Source organism: Xenopus laevis, chromosome 8S (assembly GCF_017654675.1).
Source record: "Xenopus laevis strain J_2021 chromosome 8S, Xenopus_laevis_v10.1, whole genome shotgun sequence".
NCBI lineage: Eukaryota > Metazoa > Chordata > Amphibia > Anura > Pipidae > Xenopus > Xenopus laevis.
This window is the reverse complement of record NC_054386.1, coordinates 82690894-82717820: the sequence shown is the minus strand read 5'-3', so window position 1 is coordinate 82717820 and position 26927 is coordinate 82690894. Positions and strand designations below refer to the sequence as shown.

Below are 26927 nucleotides of genomic sequence, written 5' to 3'. Positions count from 1 at the left end.
TTCGAGTTAATTTTAGTGTAATTCGACTAGGGAATAGTCCAAATTCGATTTGAGTTTAAAAAAAAATGAAATTCGAATTTTGAAATATATCATGTACTGTCCCTTTAAGAATTCAAATTCGACTATTTGCCATCTAAAACCTGCGGAATTGCTGTTTTAGCATAAGGGGGACCTCCTAGAACCTATTTAGCGTTAATTGGTAGACTTTGAAAAATCAAAGGTTTTTTTTTGGAAAAACTTTGAATCAAAATTCGGTCAAATGCGCTGTTACTTCGATTCGTTCAATTCAAATTCATTTGAAAACTGACCTATTTGATTGAAAACTGACCTATTCGGCCAAAAAAAAAAAAACCCTTTGATTTTTGATAAATTTTGATAAATTTTTAATTCGAATTATGAAGTTATGGGAGTTCAACATTTTTATATTTAAAGAGAAAGTACATGATAAATTTCGAATCATTTTCAAATTCGAATTGAATTTGGACTATTCCAAAAGTACACAAAAATTAGCTTGAAATTTTTTAAATTTGAATTTTCACTTCGCCTTTGATGAATCTTTCTTCAATCCATTGCTCATTTTCTGTCCTTGGAATCTGGGTTGCTTCTTTACATCACTTGTTACAGTGTTTATATTCATTAAATGCATTGTATTGCATTGTCAGCATGTGCCTATGTATGTGCAAATCTTCAAATTCAGAAAATCGGGCAAAAGCTTAAATGGGGCATATTGCCTGGTGTGCTTTCCAATGCGATCATTTTATTGGGTGCTGGAAAAAACTAAATATAAACCGAAACCGATTTGTTGTAACTTGTGTTCTGTCCTATTATGTTCTGAGATTTAATGTTGATGCTGTTAGTGACAACAATGAGCCCAGCTCTAGCTAATTATCAACAACTGACTGCCCCACCCATAAAACCTGTGTAAGTCATTAAGTACAATTGTTGTTGCCAGCTCCCTCATTAAAAATGCACATATACAGGAGCATTGGGCGGGTGTATTTATGACTTGAGATGTTATATTCCTGAGAATTAGAGTGGGGCGATATTTTAAAGGGGAACTATTGCAAAAATGAAAATTTTATATAAGTTACAGCATACTGAAATAAGAAGTGTTCTAAATATAATCTATTAATAATTCTGAAATAATCAAGTTTATCTTCACTATCCCTCTCTCAGCATCTGTTTCTCTTCATTCTCTCTTCATGCAGCAGTTGGGGGTCAGATGAATGATCCAATATATCTTATAGGGGGGCTCCTTTTGCCTAGAAGATCACCAGACATCATGTCTCTCTACATGCAGGATTTGTGCAAAAGTCAGTTATTATGTTTGTACTGGAATCAGTTATTTAAGTGAGCTCTAATACATCTGTTAGGAAAGGAGCCCCCCTATTAGATATATTGGATCTAACTGTCAACGAATATCTGACACCCAACTGCTACATGAAGACAGAATGAAGAGAAACAGATGCTGAGAGAGGAATAGTGAAGATAAACTTGATTATTCAGAAACAATGTAGAAAATGTAATTTATTGTATTTAGAAAATGTCTTATTTCAGTATGCTGAAGCTATTAATTTTTCATTTCCCCGATAGCTCCCCTTAAAATTTAAATCATTACATAACTAAACTCATAATACTAAAACTCTACAAGAAGCAATACATGTATTGTGTGTGTATATGTGTGTGTATATATATATATATATATATATATATATATGGAATTAACAGTGTTTAAAATATCAACATCTCTTCTTTTGCCAAGCAGGGGTACAGTTACCTCCCTGTGCCACAAACATTACACATTAATATATAACTCTTATTATATTATTGATATATACTATTATATATGAATAGAATTAATATTATGGCAATGGACAATCATTCCTGTATTCCAGTAGACTCTATTTTAGCAAATGCTTGGTTGAAGCACATTCCTGACATTTCCCAGGAATGAATAAAGTGCAGAAGCAAGAGTTGGATATTATTTATAAAATGGGACAGTTAACGTGTCCGTTGTTGGTAGATGAATCCAACTGTCGATTTTAAATTGATTACACATTGTCTTGTACAGTTTTATGTTATTATTTGACATATAATTATAATTCAACAGCATTGCTTTTAAAGCCTACCTATCCTTTGCATTTGACAATGGGGAAAACACCTTTTATGTGCTTAATTCTCAAACACCAAAATGATACTGTAAACTCTTCAGGCACAACAGTCAGTGCAGTAACATTAAGAAATGAAATACTGGGCACATATTGTCCTTGTGTAAGGATGGGCATACATGAGTAGCAGTGAGCACTGTTATTAGCAATTATCCAGAAAGAAACCATAATTATAGGGATACCTGCAAATGCTAGCTGTTTTATGGTCAGCAGGGTTATATGTTATGATACAACCCTCCTTTGTTTCTTCACCTGTAACTTTCCCCTTTTAGGGTCAGGGCACACGCTCATTTTCGGGGAGATCAGTCGCCCGGCGACAAATCACCTCTTCTTTGGGGCGACTAATCTCCCCAAAATGCCTCCCGTCGGCTAGAATGTAAATCGGCAGGATGGCATTCGGAGTGCTTCGTTTTCCGAAGTCGTCCGAAGTTTCCTCTTGAGGCAACTTCGGAAACGAAGCACTCAGAGTGCCATCCCTCCGACAATTTTCATTCTAGCCGGCGGGAGGCAGTTCGGGGAGATTAGTCGCCCCGAAGAAGAGGAGATTTGTCGCCGGGCGACTAATCTTCCCGAATCTGAGCGTGTGCCCTGACCCTTAGACCTCAATCCTAAAAAGATTGAATTTAGGAATAAAATATCTTGAACACTTGACAATATGCCTCATTTGTACAGGGGTACATTGAAATCCACAGACTATTTTTGCACTCCACCAATAGGTCACCATAAAATTAGTGGACTAGGAATGTATACAGACTTAAATGCCTTTTGTCATGAGACTGAATATAAAAACGAACTCTACAAAATACGGGTACCTTACTACAATGGTTAAGATTTCTGGACCACTTTATTATTATAAATGCATTTCATAGGTTGCTAATGCTTTCTTAATGAAGTTCCCTACCACATTCTTCCCCAAACCCATAATTGCCTCTGTCTAAGGGCTCTTACAGACGACCGTTTTTCCCTGCGCTCCCCTGCGTTCTGTTTTTCTGCGTTCAGCCGCAGGGGAGCGCAGGAATAGACGCATTACAGTTTTTCTAATGGGGCTGTACTCGCACAGGCGCATGTAGGCGCCGAACGCAGGAAAAATGTTGCGTCTCAACCTGCGTTCGGCGCCTACACGCGCCTGTGTGAGTACAGCCCAATTGGAAAAACTGTAATGCGTCTATTCCTGCGCTCCCCTGCGGCTGAACGCAGAAAAACGGAAACGCAAGGGAGCGCAGGGAAAAACGCTCGTCTGTAAGAGCCCTTACTCACTTACATAATAAAGTTTACCCTAATTAATTACATATGATAAGCCTTTAAGGGATTTCTAAGGGGGGGGGGAGTCCTTCAGGAAAGGTGGTGTTAACAGCCAATTGAAATGAAAAGGGAGAGGCTGAAGGACAGGAACAGAAGGCTAGGGAAGGTGATGGCGAGGAGGCAGGGCCTGGCAGGAGTGGGACAGTCTGGGCAAAGAACCGGTGACAGGGAGAGGAATAGAAACAGACTTGATGCAGACAAAAGCCAGAGTGAAAAAACAAGAGCCAGGGACATGCCACAGTGCTCATGTAATAGAGGCTCAGGTATAGGAAGTCATCAGAGCAGGGTTTATATTGGGTACAATCAGCCATGATTGTCTGACCCTAACCAAACAATAAGGCTGGTGGGTAGGGATAGCAAAGACCAGGTGATACATAATGAGCAAGCCTGCTAGATGCTGCTCTCCTGGCCTACAGAATGGTGCCAGAAAAACCCAGGGGTTCCCAGCTTGAATCCCAGCAGAGCCTTACATTATCCTCCTCCGCAAAAAAAAAAAAAAAAAAAGCACTAAGGCTTGACCCTAGTGTTTGTCCTACCTACTGGTATTATCCTACATATGGGATTTATCCTGTCAGTTTGCGACCAGACATCTCTGACATGGCAACCCTAGGCAAAAGCTCACCTCACTCCCACCATTGATACAAAGTAGCGCCAACCTCTTGGTAGCTCATGATAATCATATGCCGGAGACATTTGAGCCTCGGTCTCAACACATCGCATTTCAACATAAACAGCCAAGCAATACGGTGGAGAAATCAAAGCCCTAAAATACCCACCATTATAACTGGATATAGGAAATCTGGAGGTTGCAATGAAAACCGAGTCCCGCTAAACACAAATGACAGCACTGGGAAGTTCCTATTGAGCGACACCTAGTGGACAAAATGCAGAAGGCACGAAAATAGAAAAACCCAGTTCTCTGCAACAGGCAGTGCCGCCCCAACGTGCATTTATCAGAGGTCTCTGTATCCTTGACTTTTGAAATGATCTAGTGATCTTACTGAATACAGCCAAGATCATCACACAGCAGCTGCCTTTGTTAAGGGTTCTGTTTAGTGATGGGCACATAAATTCGCCAGGCATGGATTTGCGTTGAATTTCCGCGTTTCGCCACCAGCAAATAAATTGGCAAAAAATCTGCAGCGACAATCAGAAATCAGCCAGGATTCAGCCTTTTTCGTTTAGGCATATGCAAATTAGGGACGGGAAGTGAAATCACATGAGTTTTCATCACAAAACAAGGAAGTAAAATATTTTTTCCCCACTTTTTCTTTTCCCTTCCCTAATTTACATATGCAAATTAGGATTCGGTAATCAGCCGAATCTTTCATGAAGGATCCGGGGATTCGGCCGAATCCCAAATAGTGTATTCGATGCATCCCTAATACTGACACGTTCCTATAAAAATCATAGGAACGTGTCAGTATGAAATATGTGCTGCACCTGGAATATTTTGCCTCAAGGCATATTTCAAATTATTCAGCACAGGAGCAGGAGTCTTTAACGTCACAGGCTCCTTGAGGAAGCAAGCGTGCGTCTCAGTTCTCTTCACGGGTGTGAGCTTATGCTGTTATATGAGCGCGCACCACGTAGCAGAAATGTTATGTTAGACAACCAATCATTCCAACCTTTATACATTACATTTTTGGCTAACGATATTGAAAACTTTTTTTTTTTTGCACAGCCTATTTATCCAGTTTTTATTTTTTACACCAAACTGTTCCTTTAATCTCTTATTATATAGACAAGGGAGTGAACTCAAGAAAGGATGCACTGTATATGAAATCCCATAGTCCAATGCTCCAGGTGTCCATTTGTTGATCCAACAGGGTCTCCTTTCCTTTGGAAGTCTTGCTATCCTTGCACTAGGGTTGTTTTTCTGAAGCAAACTCCAGTTTTGCCAGTGCAGAGCACCAGTACATTGTATTATCTTTCCTTTAAAACACTTTAATTTTTGGGTGTTACTGGTCAGGTTAGAAAATGGCTCCTGGATCACCTTTAGTGTTGTGTGGCAGTAAAAAGGTTAAAGGTTGGTTTGCAGAGCTTTTTGGAAGTTTTGGAGGTTTGCAGGAAATTAACTCAGAAGAGGTGTTTTATAAATACGTGGAATGGGCAAGAAACGCTGTACCTTCTTCTTTGAAAGTAGTTCACCCTTTATCACTTTTATACAAAGAATTTGTGTGGAGTAGCATTTGTCCACTAATGTGTTTCAAAATGCTTGGTCACACGCTACAGAGAGTTTCACTTTCTAATCCTGTAAAGTCTGACAAAATTAACATCTCCCCAGCAGGTAAAATTGGTCCAAATATTAGACACAAACAGGCTGTAAATGATGGGAGTCCTTCGCTTTGAAAAAACAGCCCAATATGGTGCTGGTGCAACAAACAAGAAGCCTCAATTGCAAAGCCAATGCCTTACATGCATTAACAAGTGGAACAGACATGTTAGCAAAGATTAATGCCACATACTGTTGTTCAGAATAACAGCAGTGTGTTTAAAAAAGTGAATAAAGCTCAAAATCCTTAGAACAGCTTTTTTTTTCCATACAAGCCGAAGCATTTAGAACACTGCACATTCTATTCCAAATCAAAACACGAATAAGAATGTATCAAATGTGTTATTCCTTTACAGAAAGTGAAGGGGAATATTAGGCTGTTCCAAAAAATAGCAGTGTCTGCATTCTTCTTTACAAACTCAAACATTCACTGTATAAACTGAAAAATGTTACAAGATTTTGCTTTCCTTTGAATCACTGAATATTTAGTTGTATAATCAGTGTTTCTGAGAACTGCTGCACATCTGTGTTACATGGAGTCCACCAACTTCTGGCACCTGTTACATTCCACTATTCTTCTGCACTTCTTGGTTTTGCCTCAGAAACAGCAATTTTGATGTCACCCCACAAGTGTGATGGACTGACCACTTCATAACATCAATCTTGTTGGTCTGGAACCAAGATGTTGCTCATTTACTGGTGTGTTTGGGGTCATTGTCTTGTTGAAACTCCCATTTCAAGGACATTTCCTCTTTGGCATAAGGCAACATGACCTCTTCAAGTATTTAGATGTATTGAAACTGATCCATGATCCCTGGTATGAGATAAATAGGCCCAACACCAGAGTATGAGAAACATCCCCATATCATGGTGCTTGTGCCACCATGCTTCACAGTGTACTGTGGGTTGAATTCAGTGTTTGGGGGTCTGTCTGAGCCCCCTAGACCCAAAAAGAACACTCTTGCGTTTATCAGTTCACAAAATGTTGCACCACTTCTCATTAGGCCAGTCAATGTGTTCTTTGGCAAATTATAACCTCTTCAGCACGTCTTTTTATCAACAATGGGACTTTGCCGGGACTTCTTGCCGATAGCTTGGCTTCACATATGCGTCTTCCAATAGTAACAGAACTCACAGGTAACTTTCATCTTCCTGGAGCTGATCATTGGCCGGAGTCTTTGTCATTTTAACTATCCTCCTATACATTCGAATGGTGTTTTTTGATAATATTTTAGCCAATATTCCCCTTTCTTCACTTTCTGTAAAGAAACAACACAAATTTGATCTATTTTTCTTCATGTTTGATTTGGAATTGACTGTGCAGTGTTCCCAATGCATTTGCATATTTGGAAATAACAGCTGTTAAGGATTTTGAGCTTTGTTTACTTTTTTAAAACAGTTATTATTCCGAACAAAACGTTATGTCTAGATGTTAGGTGCTCCAGAAAGACAATTATTTTTACTCTGTTGTTCAAATGCGCAGAGCAGACTAGAAGAGAAACTGACTTTTAGACCTTTTATTGCCAAGCAGTCAAACATTTGTCTGCATCCCTTATTGTATAACAAAATAAGTGATAAATAATAAAAAAATATTAATCATACTATCATTGTTCCAAGCACATGTAGATGATTTATCTCCTAGATTGTTACAAATCTCACCTTTTTTGGTCTCAAGAGTGAGGTAGCACTGGCATCTTACACTAGGGATGCACCGAATCCAGCCTTTTTCAGCAGGATTCTGATTCGGCCGAATCCTTCTGCAGGCCGAACCAAATCCTAATTTACATATGCAAATTAGGGGCGTGGAGGGAAATCGTGTGACTTTTTGTCACAAAACAAGGAAGTAAAAAATGTTTTCCCCTTCCCACCTTTAATTTGCATATGCAAATTAAGATTCGAATCGGTATTCTGCCGAATCTTTCACAAAGAATTCGGGGGTCCGGCCGAATTCAAAATAGTGGATTCGGTGCATCCCTATCTTACACAACTGGTCAAATTTATGAACTATATTTGTTCCTTTTGCAAAGGGAGTTGAAATGTTAGTAATACCCACATACCTGTCAAATGCACAGGAAAAGGTACATTTTGTGTTTCTTTACCATTAATTGCCAAGTGCTCATTGTGTAAAAGAATACAAAGACAAGGTTATGACAGATGTAAAAAGGGTTTAATTTCTGGTGTCAGTATTACTTGAATAATCTAACAGTTCACCCTTTAAGTCAAAACAACGTATAAGCCAGTATTTGACGTCCAAAAAAATTACCTTGGCTTTCAAAAACCTAGTGATTATAAAGTCACACTTGAATTTAGAAGTTTTGTGAATTCTTTTTTTAACTGTGATCAATTTGAATGTACTCAACTCGAATGGGAGGTTATTTATGAAAAAAATAATTTCCTCTGGAAAAAACTCTGTCAGGAAGGCAAGTAACATTCTCCAATGGTTCAAAGGACCTCTGCCATTGACGTCTACATGAACTCGGCAGGTTTTAGGTGACAAATAGTCGAATTAAAACAGTTTCTAGGGTTTGGGTGTGATAAATTTCACATTCAAATTCGAGTTGGTGGTTTTAAATTTGAATTTGTGAGTTTTGATCAAAAAATTTACATTTCTTATTTACCATTCAAACCTTAGTACGTCTACTTCTATATCTTGTGCTATATATTTTTTGTACCTTAAAGCAAGGGTTTTGCCTTCTTTTTCAGTGCTGGCAAATGCGTAGTCCTGGTTTCAGATAGAATGTTGCCAGTGGAAACAAAAGCTTCAGGTAACAGTATTATGGAAAATGTAGTCTGTCCTCCATCTAGACGCACTTTGGCTGGGGACTGGACTATGAGAGCAATAATAAAGCTGGTGAAAGAAATAGTTGTTTCGCGGTTTATGCTTTTTCCAAGCTGTAGACAAGTCAAAACACTGTTAATATCAGAAAGTTAACACCAGATCAAATGAAAGAGGGACCGGACCGTAGACGCAAATGCAATATGTTTGTGGAGATTCTCATTCATCCAGGTCATGGTCTATCTGTAGATATAAGTCAAATCAACTGGACTTGCTGTGTTTTTTCCTTGAAGACCTGTCAATCAACACCTAATTTAATGACATTATTGTGGATTACGATAAACAGATTATGCCGATTGGAGCAACATTCCAGAGGATATGTACCGAAGAAAGATCCTATGTACAAGTTATTCTGAATTGAGTAAGCCAGTTAGATGACTGGTGAACCGTCTTCAAGGAAAAAAACACAGCAAGTCCAATAGATTTGACTTATTTCTACTCAAATGCAGTTTATATGAACTGGCCTATAGGCTGGAGTGGGTAAAGTTCTAAAAAATGCAAATTCATATTAATCGGAAAAGGTTTCAGCAGAAAAACAAACTACTTGTTTACTATATTATTGTTCTCACAGCCCATCAACCAAGTTAAGGTGCATATAGTTGGAGGACAGATTACATTCCCCAAAAATCCTTTTCCCTTAAGGCCTAACTCTGATAGTTGGATGACTAAAATCAGCAAGAAGCATGTGCCCAGTACTACGGAGTAAGGTAAAACCCCGCTTGTCAAATCAGAATAGTCAGTTTATGGAGTGATATTCTTCTGAATATAGCGATGATATTAGTTCATTTTTGTGAGTCTTTTTGTGTCTATTGAGAGAAGAATTATCTGTGAAAGCCTTAGGACAATGGACACAATGATATGGTTTTCCTTCAGTGTGTGTTCTTTGGTGTCTCTCCATACTAGCTTTGCAAATAAATGACTGGCCACAGTGTCTGCACACATAAGGCTTCTCCCCTGAATGTAATCTCAGGTGTACAACCAAGTTTGCATACTGACAATAGCTTTTGCCACACTGATTACAGACATATGGCTTTTGTTCTGCATGAATTCCCGAGTGTTTGACCAGACTTGAGTTCCGGGTAAAGCCTTTCCCACACTTTAAGCATGTGAACGGTTTCTCTCTAGTATGAACCACTTTGTGCGAAACGAGATGAGAGTTGTTGGTGAACTTCCTGCCGCACTCCATACAAGTATAAGGCTTCTCTTCTGTATGAATCCTTTGATGGACCGAGACATTTGACTTACGCGCAAATGTCTTTCCACATACATTACAGGCAAAAGGTCTCTCACCCGTGTGGGTTTTATGGTGCCTTGCAAGCCGCGATTTGTCGCAAAACCATTTTCCACAAACCTTACACTGACATGATTTAGCTTTATATTTTTTGTGTGTTTTGATGCTGCCATTCTCTTCAGGAACATTTCCTTCTTCCATGTCTCTGTCCCCATTCATGAGCAGAAAGTCTCCTACAAAAGAGACATTATTAGGGCAAATAATTAGGGCTCTTTTCTATAGCACTGAGCCAAGTGGTGTTATTCTAGAGAGCAGGGCAAACTACTAAAAGTACACCTTATGTTTAAAAAAACAAAAAATAACCCCTGCAGTATTTCCTCATGCTTTCCAAATTAAAGAGGTTGCTCACCTTTGAGTTAACTTTTATTATGATCTAGAGAGTTATATTCTGAGACAATTTGCAACTGATTTTCATGTTTTATTATCTGTGTTTTTCAAGTTATTTCGCTTTTTATTCAACAGCTCTTCAGTTTAGCAATCTAGTTGCTAGGGTACAAATTACCCTAGCAAACATTCATTGATTGATTGATTGATTAGAAGAGGCTGCAATGTGAATAGGAGAGGACCTGAAAAGAAAGAGGAGTAATAAGAACCAACAATAGGGGGCAGATTTATCAAATTGTGAGATTAAAACTCTGCAGGAAAAACTCACCCATGTTCTATTCATTCCTATGGGATTTTTAGAATCGTATTTATCAATGGAGCTCATGATTTAATAAATATGCTTTTAAAAATCCAATAGGAATGAATAGAAAGTGAGTGAGTTTTATTGTGGTGAGTTCTAAATTCACAAATTCTGCCCCTAATTGTGTAACTTTATAGAGCATTTTTTTTTAAAGGGGTAGTGACCCCTATTTGAAAGTTGGAAAGAGTCAGAAGAAAAAGGCAAAAAAACAAAAAAAAACAAAACAAAAATATTTGGTGCACTCAGAATATCTGATTAAAGCCTAGGTGCAGGAACATGAAGTCATGAATACGAATAAACAAAAGGAGTCCGCACTCAAAGGTCTTGTGAAGAAAAAATGTGAATTTAATCAACGTTTCGGCTCTTAAACGTGAGCCCACGTTAGACGGCTCACGTTTAAGAGCCAAAAAACATATATATATATATATATATATATATATATATATATATATATATATATATATATATATATATATATATATATATATATATATATATATATATATATATATATATATATATATATATATATCTCTCTCTCTCTCTCTCAGAGCTGGTTATTTTAAAAGAGAGCTCTAATACAATACATCTTCTATGCAAAGAATTTATTCGACTTAACTATATCAAAATCTGACTCCACCTGCTGCAGGAAGAGCAAAGAAAGAGGTTTCTTAGTGTGGGACAGTGAAGAGTAAATTGGTTATTTTTAAGCAATACAGAATGTATTCGAAGGGAAGGGGACTCTGGGCTATCAGCCAATCATGGCTGTTTAGCATTGTCAAAATAGGACTTTATATTACAGGTATTAAATCTGTTATCCAGAATGCTTCTCCAAATAAGTGTTTTTTCTATAATTTGTATGGATATAACTTAAAGCCATCTATGTGCATTAAAAAAAATTAAAGATAAGCTTCATCTCCGCATAGAATAGATTAATTCATGATATTTAGAAGAAAGTTTATTTCAGTGAGATGAAGCTTATCTTTAATTTTTTTATGATTGGCTGATAGCCCAGAGTCCCCTTCCCTTCGAGTGCTAAAACATATAACAGGCTCATACTAACAGTGTTTTAACCCTAATATGGCTCACAATAATACATTCATATATGTTTATAATAATACATTATTTTCTACACATTCCTGCTACTTCTGAACAAGAACTCTTTACTAACCTGTGTGGATATTTTCAGTAACCATTGGTTCTTGTGTACAATCAATGTCAAATGGCTCCTCTTTAATTTCACACACTGTAATGGAATGCTCCTCAAGAATGTGAGCTGGAATGTAGTCCTCTTTGGGGAAAAAAAACATGTTATGAGGGAAATATATAAAATGACAATGAATGAGGCAATCATGGACTAATGTTAAATCCAGGAAAGGATGTTCACTTTTATATTAACTTCTAAGGCGCTGCTTTTTTATGTGAATCTATTCTAAGCAACTTTTCTATTAGTTTAATTATTTCATTTGGGTACATTTTTAATCAGCCTTCCTGTTCTACTATTTTTATAGTACATTTTAATTTCTTATGTACTTGTCTGACCCTGTCCAATTAATATTTATAGGACAAGCAAGTCCCAATAACCAGATATACTGTAAATTAAAATTTCAAACCCTAAAGTTAATGAATATTTCAGAATTCACAGGAAGACCAATGGTTTACTGCTTTCTATGACTCCTTTTATAAAGTGAAGTGATCAATATTTTTAAGGTGCTTGTACCAATTCTGACCATAACGGTAACACTTCCTTTATAATTTAATTAAATGTCCCAAAATCCCATTTATAATTCTTTATTTTAGCAGACTTATTTTCTGGATAAGGCCAGGCCAAACATCTATGTGGATTAGCAGCCCATGAGACTAGTGCAGGGAGACATACAGTAGGCATCAGCCTATGAAAGATATGACCAGAGGCAAATACTTAAAATTACTACATGGAAGTTACATTGACATGGTACTGTGACTTAGCAACATCATGATAAACTTGTAACTAAATATCCCTGTACAAAGCAGGGTCAGAAAATGTATTTGATCAAACCCTTTCTGAGCGTTTAAAGAAAAATGTGGAAGTTCTGTAACAATTCCATTACGCTATACTTATACTTAGTACACTCTCTATAATTTTCTGGAAATTAAAAATGGTTAAAGGAGAAATCAACCGTTTTCAAAAAAAAACAAAAAAAAAACCCTACACCCCATCCCACATAGATCCCCCTCCCTCCTGCCCCCCAGGGAAATGACCCTAACTTTATACTTACCCCTCAGCACAGATTCAGGCATCGGAGTTCCACGCAGGCATCTTTCGGGTCTTCGGCAAGCCAAGTGGCAGATCGGCATATGCGCAGTTGGACCAATTTGCTGGTTTGCGACAACTGTGCATGCGCCGAAATGGACGGTAATTGCCGAAACATCAGAAGAAACGAAGGCCCGGAAGATGGCTCCGGTGAACTCTGATGCCTGAATCTGCACGGAGGGGTTAGTATAAAGTTAGGGGCATTTCCCCGGGGGGTCAGCTAGGCTGGGTGGAGAGGAGGGAGGGAGGTCTACGTGGGGTGGGGGGTAGGGTATTTTGTTTTTGTTTTGAAAACGGTTGAATTCTCCTTTAATCATGGGTCAGAGTGACTGACATTTAGAAGACAAATAAAAACGGCACCATTTCATGATAACATGCATTTCAGTAAAATACCTGTGATAATGTCAAATGGCTTTGACTCCTGGTTTTCCTCATCACAATATCCATCTGACTCTGGTTCAATAGGAGAAGGGATACTGTAATTGTAAACCACTGCAAGGAAAAAGATCTTTTTCAATGAAAGTAATCCAGAGGTTCCTCCCGTTAGAGCCCAGAGTGCAGGATTCACCCAAAGACAACCAGACAATATAACATGGCATAAAGAACAGAAGGCAAATGTAAATATCTATCACTTTTTATACTGGTAAGAAAATATATAATCCTAATGTCTCAATTGTACCTTAACCTTTAGTTTGTAAACTCTAATCTCTAGGTCCTTCTAACCCTATTGTACTCTGTAATCCTTGTTTGTTATCCACCATTTATTCCCTGTTTGCTATAACTGCAGTAAAGCACTGCGTATCTTGACAGCGCTATATAAATAAATGATGATGATGATATTCTACTACAAAAGGCTTTCCTTTATACAACACAGTATGTATGTGTTATAGGGATGCACCAAATCCAGGATTCGTTTCGGTATTCGGCCTTTCTCAGCGGGATTCGGCTGTATCCTACTGAATTCGAACCATAATTTGCATATGCAAATTAGGGTCAGGGAGGGAAATCTCGTGACTTTTTGACACAAAACAAGGTAAAGTAAAAAAAATGTTTCCCCTTCCAACCCCTAATTTGCATATGCAAATTAGGATTTGGATCGGTATTCGGCCGAATCTTTGTCGAAGGATTTGGGGGTTCGGCCGAATCCATAATAGTGGATTCGGTGCATCCCTAGTGAGTTATGGGTGTTTTTTGAGATTTCCCTTAGCTATATAACCAGTATTTGCATTTATATGTAGTTACATAGGAGATGATTTTGTAAAAAGAAAAATATCCATCAAGTTTAACTCTGATCAGGGAATGTTGCCCAATTTATAGTTGTTCCAGAGCAATCTGACAAATCAGCCTTTTCCAATGTAGAGAAGGAAAAATATTCGTTATGGACGCCAAAAAAAGCAGTGAGAGTAGCCCAAACCAACCAGTCTTAATTTCAGTAACCCGGCAGTTTTTCACTTACTTCATTGAAGCAAATACACTACTTTATAGCTCTCACTGCAAAAATAACATTTCCATCCTTGGGAGAGCCTCTTTTTTCTAGGAGGGTGTATGCGCCCATGAAAAATATTTTGGTAAATAGGGCACCATTGTATTATATCGTTCCTGTATAAATTTATACATATATAATACACAAAAGCCATGAATATCTTGTAAACGATATCCTTATAAACGGTGAGTTCTGATGTCATCAGTTATAAACTGTGAGTTCTGATGTCATTTCTGTTACATGACTCACTGAAACTTGTTTGTTTATTATAATAAATAAAGTAACCCCAGTTGTAAAATGAGGATATTAGAAGCTACCTCGGAGTTCCATGACCTGTATAAAAACATTCGGCCTTCAGTCTCGTGTTTTTATATGGTCATGAAACTCCTTGGTAACTCATAATATGCTTATATTTTACAAGAGGGGGTACTTTATTCACTATATATATCAAATCACCCCCCCCCCCCCGAGTGCCTTTTCGCAACTGGGCCAGCCTTTCTTTATAATCAAGACATTCCATGCCCTTTATAATCTTTGTGAGAATTCCACTTTTTAAAAACTAAAATGAAACATATAAAATGTTCAATAAAAAGCATACCATCAGAGCATTGGTCTTGGTTATCCATTGCTGCCATGTCCTTGTATTGTTCTTTATGGCTTTCCATATACTCCCATTCCTCCACAGAGAAAAAAACTGCAATATCATCATGCTTTAGTAGGACCTGAAATAAACACAATCTTGACTTTACAAAACTCAAATGATAGCCAAAGATTATTATTAGATTCTGTTAAGTTTAGAATACTAAAGGACAATATCACTTCTATAAAAAGCTTTACTAATTGCTAAGCTAAGAGAGAAGATACTTATTGAAAATTGACTGTATAATGATTCAGTAGGCCCTACTAGCAAGATCTTACAATGTAAAGCCATAACTAATGTTCCTTATATAAATTATCTTTTATGGTTAAACAGATATGTAGCCTGTAGAGATTAAAACATTAGAGGGTTATCTGCACTATATTCATAATTGCCATGTTTTATTCATGTCAATCAATATTGCATATTAATATTAAAGGGGTTATTCACCTTTAAATGATCTTTCAGTATGATGTAGAGAGTGATATTCTGTGACAATTTGCAATTGGTTTTCATTTTTTATTATCGTATTTTTGAGTTATTTAGCAGCTCTCCAGTTTGCAATTTCAACAATCTGGTTGCTAGGGGCCAAATTACCCTAGCAACCACAGATTGATTTGAATAAGAGACTGGACTATGAATAGGAGAGGGGCTGAATAGAAAGATGAGTAATAAAAAGTAGCAATAGCAATACATTTGTAGCCATCTGAAAGCTGGAAGAAGGAAAGTCATTCAAAAACGCTAAAACATAAATAATGAAGACCAAATGCTTAGAACTGGCCATTCTATAACATACTAAAAGTTAATTTGAAGGTGAATAACCCATTTAAGGTCATAATGATATGAATATTTCATATTCATATCAATATTTAATATTGATATTTTTTATTCATTTTCATATTAATTGAATGATGTTACTCAAGCTATTCAATGAGTAATTAAATGGCAAGTTAAAATATGCAGTACAGGTAAAGGATCTGTTATCCAGAAACCCGTTATGCAGAAAGCTGCAAATTACAGAAATGCTGTTTCACATAGAATACATTTTATCCAAATAATCCAAATTTTAAAAAATGATTTCCTTTTTCTCTGTAATAATAAAACAGTGCCTTGTACTTGATCCAAACTAAGATATAATTAATCCTTATAGAAAGCAAAACCAGCCTATTGGGTTTATTTAATGTTTACATGATTTTCTAGTAGACTTAAGGTATGAAGATCCAAATTACGGAAAGATCCGTTATCTGTAAAGACCCAGGTCCAGAGCATTCTGGATAACAGGTCTCAAACCTGTATATCTATATTTTTCTGATTATGTCATTTATTACATTCCCACTTTCTAGCTAACAGGTTTCCATACCTGTACATATTAAGCTGCCCCGAAAGTCCCTTTAAAATGCAGTATAGGTCTACAGAACTATATACCTAATTTGCACTGTTTTAAATGCTGCAGAACAGAGTATTCTGCGCCTCTCTGTGACTAATGCAACAAAACTTTCTGTATATTTAAGCTCAGTAACGACTTGTTGGTCAGGTGCTAAGCCCATACATCATAACTAGAGGAGGTTCTATGGAGGTTTCCAAAAAGGCAAGCCCACATTTTTCTACACCCTCCAGCAGCCACAACTTAGAAATAAACAAGATTTATGATTACAGATACATGCTAATTGTTGTCCTCCGAAATAAGATTAAGGATCTTCGTCAGATGTATTGACTATAAAACATATATGTCTTAGGCTATGGGTCACCAAATGTAGTACATTTACCTGATTGGTCAGCTCCTGAATTATCTTCTGGGCAAGTTCTAGGATCATCTGAGAGACCAGTCTGTGTTCCCCGTTCCAGTCATTTTTGCACGAGATGACTGTGTGCTCAAGAGACAAATTCTGTTTTTTGTCATGGACTTTTGACACCCAAATATTGTTGCTATTCAAGACATGTTCCTTCACAAAGTTATAATCCTACAGATCAAAAAAAAAATATGAACAAGGCCTGTTGGGTAAGCATAAGAGAAAAATGTTGTCTCAATACAGTAGATCTCCTACTGAAAGCATGCTGTGTCCCTCCGATTTTGGAATGATGTATATGCATATAAGAAATGCATTTTTAATATCAGGCAACATAGCTGCTAAAGTTGTAATAACAGTATTTATTTGTATATTTTTTTTCTGTTCAATAGTTAGAAGGATGTATTAGGGTAAGGACACACAGGCAGATTCGGGGAGATTAGTCACCTTGGCGACAAATCTCCTCTTCTTTCTCCCCAAACTGCCTTTCCGCCGGCTATAATGAAAAATCGCCAGCAGGATGGCACTCACAGCGCTTCATATTCCGTAGTTGCCAGAAGTTTCCCCGTGAGTAAAATGAAGTGCCGCGAGTGCCATCCTGCTGCCAATTTTTCATTATAGCCGGAGGGAAGGCAATTTGGGGAGATTGTCACCCGAAGAAGAGGCAATTTGTCACCCGGGCAACTAACCTCCCCGTGTGCCCTTACCCTTAAAGAAGAAGGAAAGGTAATTTTTTAAACCTATCTTTAAATGTTGCTTGGGTGCTCCCCTCCTGAACCGCGATACTTTCGCTGCCCAATTCGGTCTCCTGCACTCACACCGTCCCGTTGAAGTTTCAGCCCTTTCCAAACTTTGCGGCCGCCATGTTGGCCGAGTGCACGTCACGTCCTGTGTCTCCCTGTCTGAAGTGCGCATGCGCTAAAATTTAGTCCTCCCCTAATGCCATCGCCTAGTACCACCTGACCGCAATATCGCCACTCGCATGGGGGAAGAAAAGGATACTGTACGCATGTGCAGGGCCAAATTGTTACTGCGCATCTGCGAGCCCTATTAGAACAGATTTGGATAGCGAGAGGGATGGATTTTATTTTATATGCACCTTACAAAAATTTTTACTACGTTCTTGGATACAGAAAGAGCGGAAAACATATAGAGCAAGGAATCCTGTAAGTATCTGTCCATTTAGTGGGCAATCTATACAAATTTATTTGTATTTTACCTTTCCTTCTCCTTTAAGGGTACTTAGGCTTAAGGCACAAGGGGCATATTTGAGACACTGGTCCTGACACCTCCTATTCATGAGATGTAAATTAATTTGCCCTTCTGTGATGCTGTCCGCTCCAATTAGTTTGTTCAAATAGTAACATTCAATTTCATATATAAAACATCTTAAAGTGACTTTTGATTTATCAAATCTAAACAATGTTATATTTGAACTTATTGACCTGTCAGTATAGTGTGTTTTTACTGGATGCCATGGAAATGGATCTTTGGCACAAACAATATCTCTGATTTGATCATCTCAGTGGTGTACATCCTTTTCTAGATTTTGCTGGTTAACAGTCAGAACTGAAGGCAAAAATAATTAAATGAATTAAAAAAAAAAAATAGGGAAAAAAATTAATTGATGCTTCTTTATTAGTATAATAGACAGTGATTATCCATTCACAACCTTGCTTTTTAAAAAACTGTGGGACATTTTCTAGCATTTCCTTGTACATTGCACTGTTCTTTGAGAATTTTTAGTTGGTTTCTGCTAGGGATGCACCAAATCCAGAATCCTTCTGCCAGGCCAAACCAAATCCTAATTTGCATATGCAAATTAGGCCCGGGGAGTGAAATCTTGTGACTTTTTGTCACAAAACAAGTAAGTAAAAAATGTTTTTTCCCTTCCCACCCATAATTTGCTCATGCTAATTAGGATTCGGTTCTGTATTTGGCCGAATCTTTTGCGAAGGATTCGGTGTTTGGCCAAATCCAAAATAGTAGATTCGGTGTATCCCTAATTTCTGCCAGTCCTTTGTATTCAGATCAGATCCAGCTATTCAGATGTAATTTAAAGTACAGGTATAGGATCCCTTATCCGGAAACCCGATATCCAGAAAGCTCCGAATTATGGAATGGCTGTCTCCCATAGACTCCATTTTATCCAAATAATCCAAATTTTTAAAAAAGATTTCCTTTTTCTCTGTAATAATAAAACAGTAGCTTGTACTTGATCCCAACTAAGATATAATTAATCTTTATTGGAAGCAAAACCAGCCTATTTGGTTTATTTAATGTTTAAATTAATTTCTAGTAGACTTAAGGCATGAAGACCCAAATGACGGAAAGATCCGTTATCCGGAAAACCCCAGGTCCCGAGCATTCTGGATAACAGGTCCCATACCTGTACTTGCAAGTTACATGCTAAACCATAGAAATGAATGAGGGTGCAACTGGCTTGTAACTAAAAGAAACAAACAGATAACAAGAAATGTAGAACCCCAAAAAAAGCAGAGGTCTGCCCACCAACTTGTTCATTGATTAACCCCAATCCTACTCCAAAAAAAAATATCTAGATCTAAATGCACATTTGGCTTAGTCTCAATTCTATCTAGTTTCAGTATACTGAAATAATTCCAGTACTACGATTACTGATCACCTCTGTTTGCATTACCAGCCACTACCAGGCTAAGATTACAGTAAATAAAAGAATCAAGATGTTATTGTTGATATTATCTCACCTCTCCAGTCAGCAGGTGGATGATTTCTAAGGCATAATTTAAAACTGCATTTGTCACCTGTTCCTTTTCCATACTTAATAAGTTAATCAAATACTTCAGATTTAGGCTTCATGCGCAGTTGAGTTGTTAAACTCCAGAAAAAAAATTTGAATTCCTTCAGAACAAACATCCTAAAAAGAAATTAAAATCAAGGCGTCTGTGATCGTAGATTAATCACCATAACAATCTAAACATAATACGGCAGCGTTGTCCATTTTATAGAAAGGGAGGATATGGCAAAACAATACCCAATGTCAAAAAACAATTGTTTTCAATAATTTTATTTTCAACAGTTTTAACTTTTAACTTTCACAGATTTAAACTTAAATTTAAATTTTCCCAGGAGAAGCTTATTGGGAAGGAAGGGGGGGGGGGGTGAGTCGACACTTTAAACTGTTTACATTTGATACAATTGTTGATACATTTCTTAATGTTGGACTATTGTGCATATTACCTGAGCTGAAATAAAGTTAACAGTTACAAATTATACATTAAACAATGTAGTATTTTTAAAAATGTGCGTGTGGGGTGTGGTATATTTTTAAACATACTACACCATACTTTTTATCTTTGTGTGCTTTCCTGTAGTCCATCTACTTTAACTTATTTTGGAAACCCACACAGAGGGGAGGATTAAGGAAGCTGCAGTTACACATCCTTTTACTTTTAAAATCTTTTAAGGGAGGAACTCCACAATGCGTTTGGTGCCGATACGCAGGGCCGCCATTAGAAATTTACGGGGCCCCATACAACTAAATTTTCCGACACTGGCGCCCCATATCTCGCCCACTCCACCCTCCTTATAAGTATAAAAAAAGAAATTGGTGCCAGGGCCTCCCTTAAAAGTTAAAAAAAAAAATGGGTGCCCCAAAATTTTTTTTTAAAAAAAAACATTGGTGGCAGGGGCCTATAGAATATTAAAATAATACGTTGGTGGCCAAAGGATTAAAAGAAAAAAAACGATTCGGGAATTCGGCTTTGGTTGTTTCGTGGCTTCGGGTCCTTCGGCTGTTCGGCACTTCCGCATTTCAGCTGTTCGGGAAGGGGGGCCCGGCTCTTTCAAAACTGCAGCACTGCCGGGCCCGGGACACTTGTCCCCCGCTGATGGCGGCCCTGCCGACATGTCGCCATGTGACAAAACACATGCGACATGCCGGATGTTGTGAAGAGACAGGAAGGAGAATCTCATGTAAGAACTACATTTATCTAGTGCGCTGCGTTTTCATCCGACAGACGGATAAATGTAGTTCTTACATGCGATTCTCCTTCCTGTCTTTTTGTCGCATGTCGGCACCAAACGCATCGTGGAGTTCCTCCATAAGACCACATAAAGCACTAAACATATATTAACTATAGTTACAAATGATGCATTAGCTGCTGACAATATGATCACTTGCAATGTGCAGGTCAACAAATTGCTGGCCCGCACAACCCTAACCTCTCTCACCCAACCCTCTCTCACCCAACCCAAACCCAGCCCTTCATGCCACAATTATATACCTGCACCCAAACTGCCCACCTCCGATTGCCACCAAAGGGGGTAGGGGCACATATCAGTATATAAATGTGGCAGCAGAATTTTACAGGGCCAACTGCCCCCTAACAAACAGCCAGCCAACTTACCACTACTGATCACAGTCCAGAGAAAAGCATCAGCTAATGCAGCAAACTGTAAGATTTTAGAGAGAGTGCCTCTGAATTACTGAGCTGCTGAAACACCAGAAGAAGAAAATTAAAGTTTAAACTTTAAAAACAGAAAGTAATTGAAAAAAAAAATAGTTACTGTTCGTATACTACATCTAAAACCAACTCAATTAAAAATGTGTTTGGAAAGTGCATGGTGGGCACATTTTTATTTTCTTTTAATGAACAACCTTGCATTAACATTCAGTACTATGTAACTGCAGCCACTGGTTTAAAATGTCTGGATGTGGGCATTGTGCTGGGCAGGAGTAGGATTACTCTCACAAGAGGTGGATTTTACAGTTTGCCTGGCATCCTACAAGGCCAAGTGCTGCCAGCCCTCTTAAAAGGGTGGTTCACCTTTGAGGTAACTTTTAGTATGTTATAGAATGTTTAATTCTAAGCAACTTTTCAATTGGTCTTTTTTTTATATATATATATATATATATATATATATATATATATATATATATATATATATATATATATATATATATATATATATATATATATATATATATATATATAGTTTTTGAATTATTTGCCTTCTTCCTCTAACTTTTTTCAGCTTTCACATGGCAGTCACTGACCCCATACAAATTCTCTGTAAGGCGACACATTTATTGTTATTGTTACTTTTTATTACTCATCTTTCTTTTCAGGCCTCTCCTATTCATATTCCAGTCTCTCATTCAAATCAGCAGATGGTTGCTAGGGAAATTTTGGCCCTAGCAACCATATTGCTGACGCTGCAAACTGTTGAGCTGCTGAATAAAAAGCTAAATAACTCAAAAACCACAAATAAAAAAAGAAAATTAAAAACCATTGCAAATTGTCTCAGAATATCACTCTGTACATCATAATAAAATGTAATTCAAAGGTGAACAACACCTTTAAGTTCCTGGTGTTATATCTGTAAGATGTTTGCCAATTTCATTAAAGGAGAAGGAAAGGCTAAAATTAAGTAAGCCTTATCAGAAAGGTCTATATAAATACACCAGTAAACCCTCAAAGTAATGCTCTCTGAGTCCTCTGTCAAAAGAAACTAGGGATGCACCGAATCCAGTATTTTGTATTCTGCCGAACCCCCAAATCCTTCGCGAAAGATTCGGCCGAATACCGAACTGAATCCGAATTTGCAAATGCAAATTAAGGGTGGGAAGGGGAAAACATTTTTTACTTCCTTGTTTTGTGACAAAAAGTCACACGATTTCCCTCCTCGCCCCTAATTTGCATATGCAAATTAGGATTCGGTTCGGACGGTCAGAAGGATTAGGCCGAAACCGAATCCTGCTGAAAAGGGCCGAATCCCGAATTCGGTGCATCCCTAAAAGAAACACCACATTTCTTTCCTTCTATTGCGTATACATGGACTGCAGTGTTGGACTGGGACACCAGGGGCCCACCCAAAAACCTTAGATCATGGGCTCACTCTCAGTACTAATATTCTTCATCTCCTCAATCAACCTCTATTAGAAGCATGAGGGCCCACTGACACCTGGGCCCACCGGGAGTTTTCCTGGTATCCCAGTGGGCCAGTCTGACACTGGACTTCTGTATCAGACTTCCTTCTTTCCTTCATTTGTTCCTCTCCCCCCTCCCTGCTGTAACCTGAGCCCAGAAATATGAGTGAGCAGGGAGAGACTCAGGCAGGAAGTGATGTCACACCAAGCTAATATGGCAGCTGCTATCCTAAATAAACAAGAGTTTCCAGAGCCATTTACTCAGGTATGGTAAAGCATTCTGCAGAATAAATATTGTGCTGTAGCTTGCACTATTGTGGCTAATCTATTGGCAATAAACTGCTTCCGTAGCTTTCCTTCTCCTTTAAAGCAGCACAAGATAAACCATAAAAGTACATTCTCTCTCTTTTGATAGGTATATCATGATGGCAAATACTTGACAATATATATCCCACATTTAGAGATAATGAGTGATATTTTTTACAACAAAAAATATTCATAGCTTTAGATCAATTTTACCTTCAGACACAAAATAACGCCCCATACTACTCATGCTGCAGACTGCAGTGGACTAAGGTACACAATGCTAATGAGCATTCATCAGGCAGGGTATTGTTTTTAAGAGACAAACTATAAACTTTATCTGGTTCTACCTTTAACCGATTCTATACGAGCAAATCTTGTATGAAGACTATATCTGTACTTGTAATGCACTTCCACGTGTATGTATACAGCAAAACATTTGGCTGCTTGAACAAACCACACATTGCGTTGAGAAACAAGGATATACAGAATATTTACAACAGAGACAGACAAACCAATGTAACTCCTACCTGCTCCAGCCATGTGTGGCGATAGGGGCGTGGCCGTTCCCCTATGAGTTGTCTGGGAGGGACTTTCCCTGCTAACGAAAGGTAGTGTGGTACATGTAGTGCAGCTTACTAATGTTTCCCCGACTTATCCGTGGAATAGGACTACAACTCCCTACGAGCTACTTGACGGTCGAGACGTTTTCCCAGATATATGCGCTTATTAACGAGACGTCTCAAAAGAATTCTGGGATGTGTAGTGCATTTGAAGAAAGAGACGCGAATAAAACGGTGTGGAAAGACTACAACCCCCTAAAGCTACCGCGGCTGGGAGGGCAGCGTTTCACAGCGGTATCATGTGACACACAGACAGCCAATCAGTGCAGAAGGATGGATTGAATGTTTGAGGTGGGATTCAGGTCTGGACTGGGACTCAAAACAGGCCCTGGCATTCCAAGTACAAAGAGGCCCAAATCTGCTCCCCAACTAGGGTTGCCACCTTTTCCGGAAAAAAATACCGGCTGTCCTATATATTTATAATTTTTCCATATTAATAACATTGGGATCAACCATAATTTTTACCGGCCAGGTGGCAACCCTATCCCCAACCAAATAGTGACTTTATATGGCAGTCCCCATACCTCCCAACTGTCCCTTTTTCGGAGGGACAGTCCCTCTTTTGACAGCTCAACCCGCAGTCCCTCATTTGTACTGGAAAGTCCCTATTTTCTCTGCACTGAACAGCCAGAAAAAGAAACAAAGTTTCTAACTTAATTGGCTTTTAGCAGAGAGCACAGAACACCTAACAGGTGCAAATAAGATACTTTGTAATAATTTTGAGACACAAAAAAACAGTTTAGATAAGAAGAAATATTTTCAAACTTTCATAACCTGCCAAATTTTGTAAAATTAACATGGTAATTAGGGAGTGTGGCCAGAGAAAGGGCGTGGTCAAAAAAATTCGATGCACTATGTGCGAAAAAAAATGTCCCTCTTTTTACTTCCAAAATGTTGGGAGGTATGCCCCTTTGGCATTTGCCAGAACCCACAGATTGCCAATCCGTGTCTGGTGGGATGTGATGGGCTGTTTGGTTATTACTTAAAGATATAAGCCTGTAGGGCATCAATTGCGAAATATCAGAGCTTACGCATTACTTACACATAGGGTTGCCGCCTTTTCAAAACAAAACTGCTTCCGTAGTTTTCCTTCTCCTTTAAAGCAGCACAAGATAAACAATAAAAGTACATTCCTTCCCTTTTCATCGGTATATCATGATGGCAAATACTCATTGACACTATTTATCCCACATTTAGGCTTAGGATAATGATATCTGCATCCCAGTTACCTGGCCGGTAAAAATGATGGCTAATCCCATTGTTATTAATAGGGAAAAAAATTAAATATATAGGAGGGCCGGTATTTTTTTCCAGAAAAAATACCGGCCTTCCTATTTTAAAGTCCAAAAGCCAAAAACTCTAAAAATTCTAGGTTTTTTTAACTATAATTCTGATTTTATAGTTAAAAAAAACTAGAATTTTTCGAGTCTTTGGCATTTGGATTTAAAGAGATAATGAAAATTACCTTTTTTTATATCCATCATAACATTCTGGTGAAGAATTACATTTGTTTTTTTACATGATTATTTTTAGTTTTTAAAATATTCTTGAGTAAAAAAACTCAAAAAACCTCAAACTTGATGTATAGATGACATTTTAAACTTCGGCTGAGAATGCCTAGAACTAATCTATAGCATACATATTAGGGATAGAAGCTGCTACAGAGAAATGCTAGCAACTGGTGTATCAATTTGTAATAGTTAGACCTGGGACCAGTCCTACTGAAAAGCTTCTAGGGAACATGAAGGACTTTATTAAAAAAAAAAAAAAATTGTCCAAACTCCCAAATCCCCTTAATTTACTAAAAAAACTTCTTGAAAAAATCAGTGCGACAAAATCAAGTGTGCATTCAAATCATGCAACTTTTCCGAATTGTCGCTATGAAAACTTGATTTATCGAATTGTCACCCCGAAAAACTCAAACTAATTGGATTGTCAAATGAAAACCAATGCAAACATCCCAAAACTATAGAGAATTCTGAAGGTAAAAAACATGTTCCAATTGTTAAAGGGACCATCTGCTATTGACTTCTACATGACTTCAACAGGTTTTAAATGGAGTTTTTTTTTGGATTTGAATTTTTAGAAGCTTTAGAGCATAATAAATCTTGAAAAAATTTAGGTTTTTTTCCCTCTAAATATACAAGTTTTTGGCCTTTAAAAACTTGACCAGAAAAATTTGAGGTTTTATAAATAGGCTCCTTAAAAGCCTATATTTTAGAAAAAAAAACAGTAATTCTAACTAATAGATTAAAAAAAAAAAAAGATCATTGTGGAATTCCATTCTTGAAATGATGGGAGAATGAGTGGCTCAGAGTGGCTCGGCAGTTACTGTAAATTTACTACAACAGTGAATACACTGCAACATATAATCAGATCAATGAAATGATCAGAAAAGGTTTTTTCTTTAAAATAAAAATAAAAACAGGTGCACCTTGGAATCATGGATCTGTGTGTTTTTTAATGCAAGAGTTTAGACTTTAGATTTTTTTCAGCTGAACTATCTTCCATTTGGACAAAGAGACCGAATTTCCATAATTGCTTCATATTTTATCTCTGTGGACCCAGAAAGCCTAGAATAACAAAAAAGATGTACAGAGAATCCAGATATCGCCCACATGTGTATATATTAGTTGAAAATACACCAGGAGTCTCAATTTGCTTTTCCCAGTCCAGCTTTGATGATCAGTTGGTAGTAATTACAGCACTAAAACTAATTTTCCATGCCATGTCCACCATGCACTTAGGTTGTATAAAGTGGCTTGTTTTGTTTCTTCATATATATGTATATCTACTACTTGCACTTTATATATTAGGATCGTTTTAATGTTTATTTACAATTGTAATCAATATGTTCACTTCCAAATGACTTTTCTTTAGATGGAGGCAGCATATGATTAAAAATCATTTAATGAACATTGCATATATTCTCTGTCTGTTCTAGGAGATCTGGTTTTTTTTTCACCAGAACTATCCTCCATTTGGACATAGCATTTCGATAATTGCTTCATATTTTGTCTCTGTGGACCCAGAAAGACTAGAATAACAAAAAGGATGTACAGAGAATCCAGATATCGCCCACATGTGTATATTTTAGTTGACAATATACCTACACCAGGTAGAGTCCTGCAGCGGGCCGGGTACCCGCAAAAACCTGTGGTACCCTGCGGGCTGCGGGTAGAGGTTCCAGGTGCAGGTATAGACACGGGTCAATAGTGATTTTTACTCTGATCACACCTAATTCAGATGACATCACTTCCGGTTTACAAGGACAGCAGTTCACGATTCTTGATGGTCAGCGGGTTGTGGGTTCGGGTTGCGGATAAGGTCCTT

General features: G+C 37.7%; 1 protein-coding gene across 1 annotated transcript; it reads right to left on the bottom strand.

Annotated features, from left to right (window-relative positions):
• Positions 1 to 7895: 7895 nt before the first annotated feature.
• On the bottom strand, positions 7896 to 23792 carry znf383.S (zinc finger protein 383 S homeolog). Its single transcript, XM_041575278.1, is given in 10 exon segments — positions 7896 to 9358; positions 9360 to 10045; positions 11729 to 11848; positions 13244 to 13342; positions 14932 to 15055; positions 16737 to 16931; positions 19484 to 19576; positions 19578 to 19653; positions 21146 to 21229; positions 23502 to 23792. Coding segments are annotated over 8 exon segments (1428 nt in total). The 5' UTR covers position 19653; positions 21146 to 21229; positions 23502 to 23792; the 3' UTR covers positions 7896 to 9322.
• Positions 23793 to 26927: the final 3135 nt, after the last annotated feature.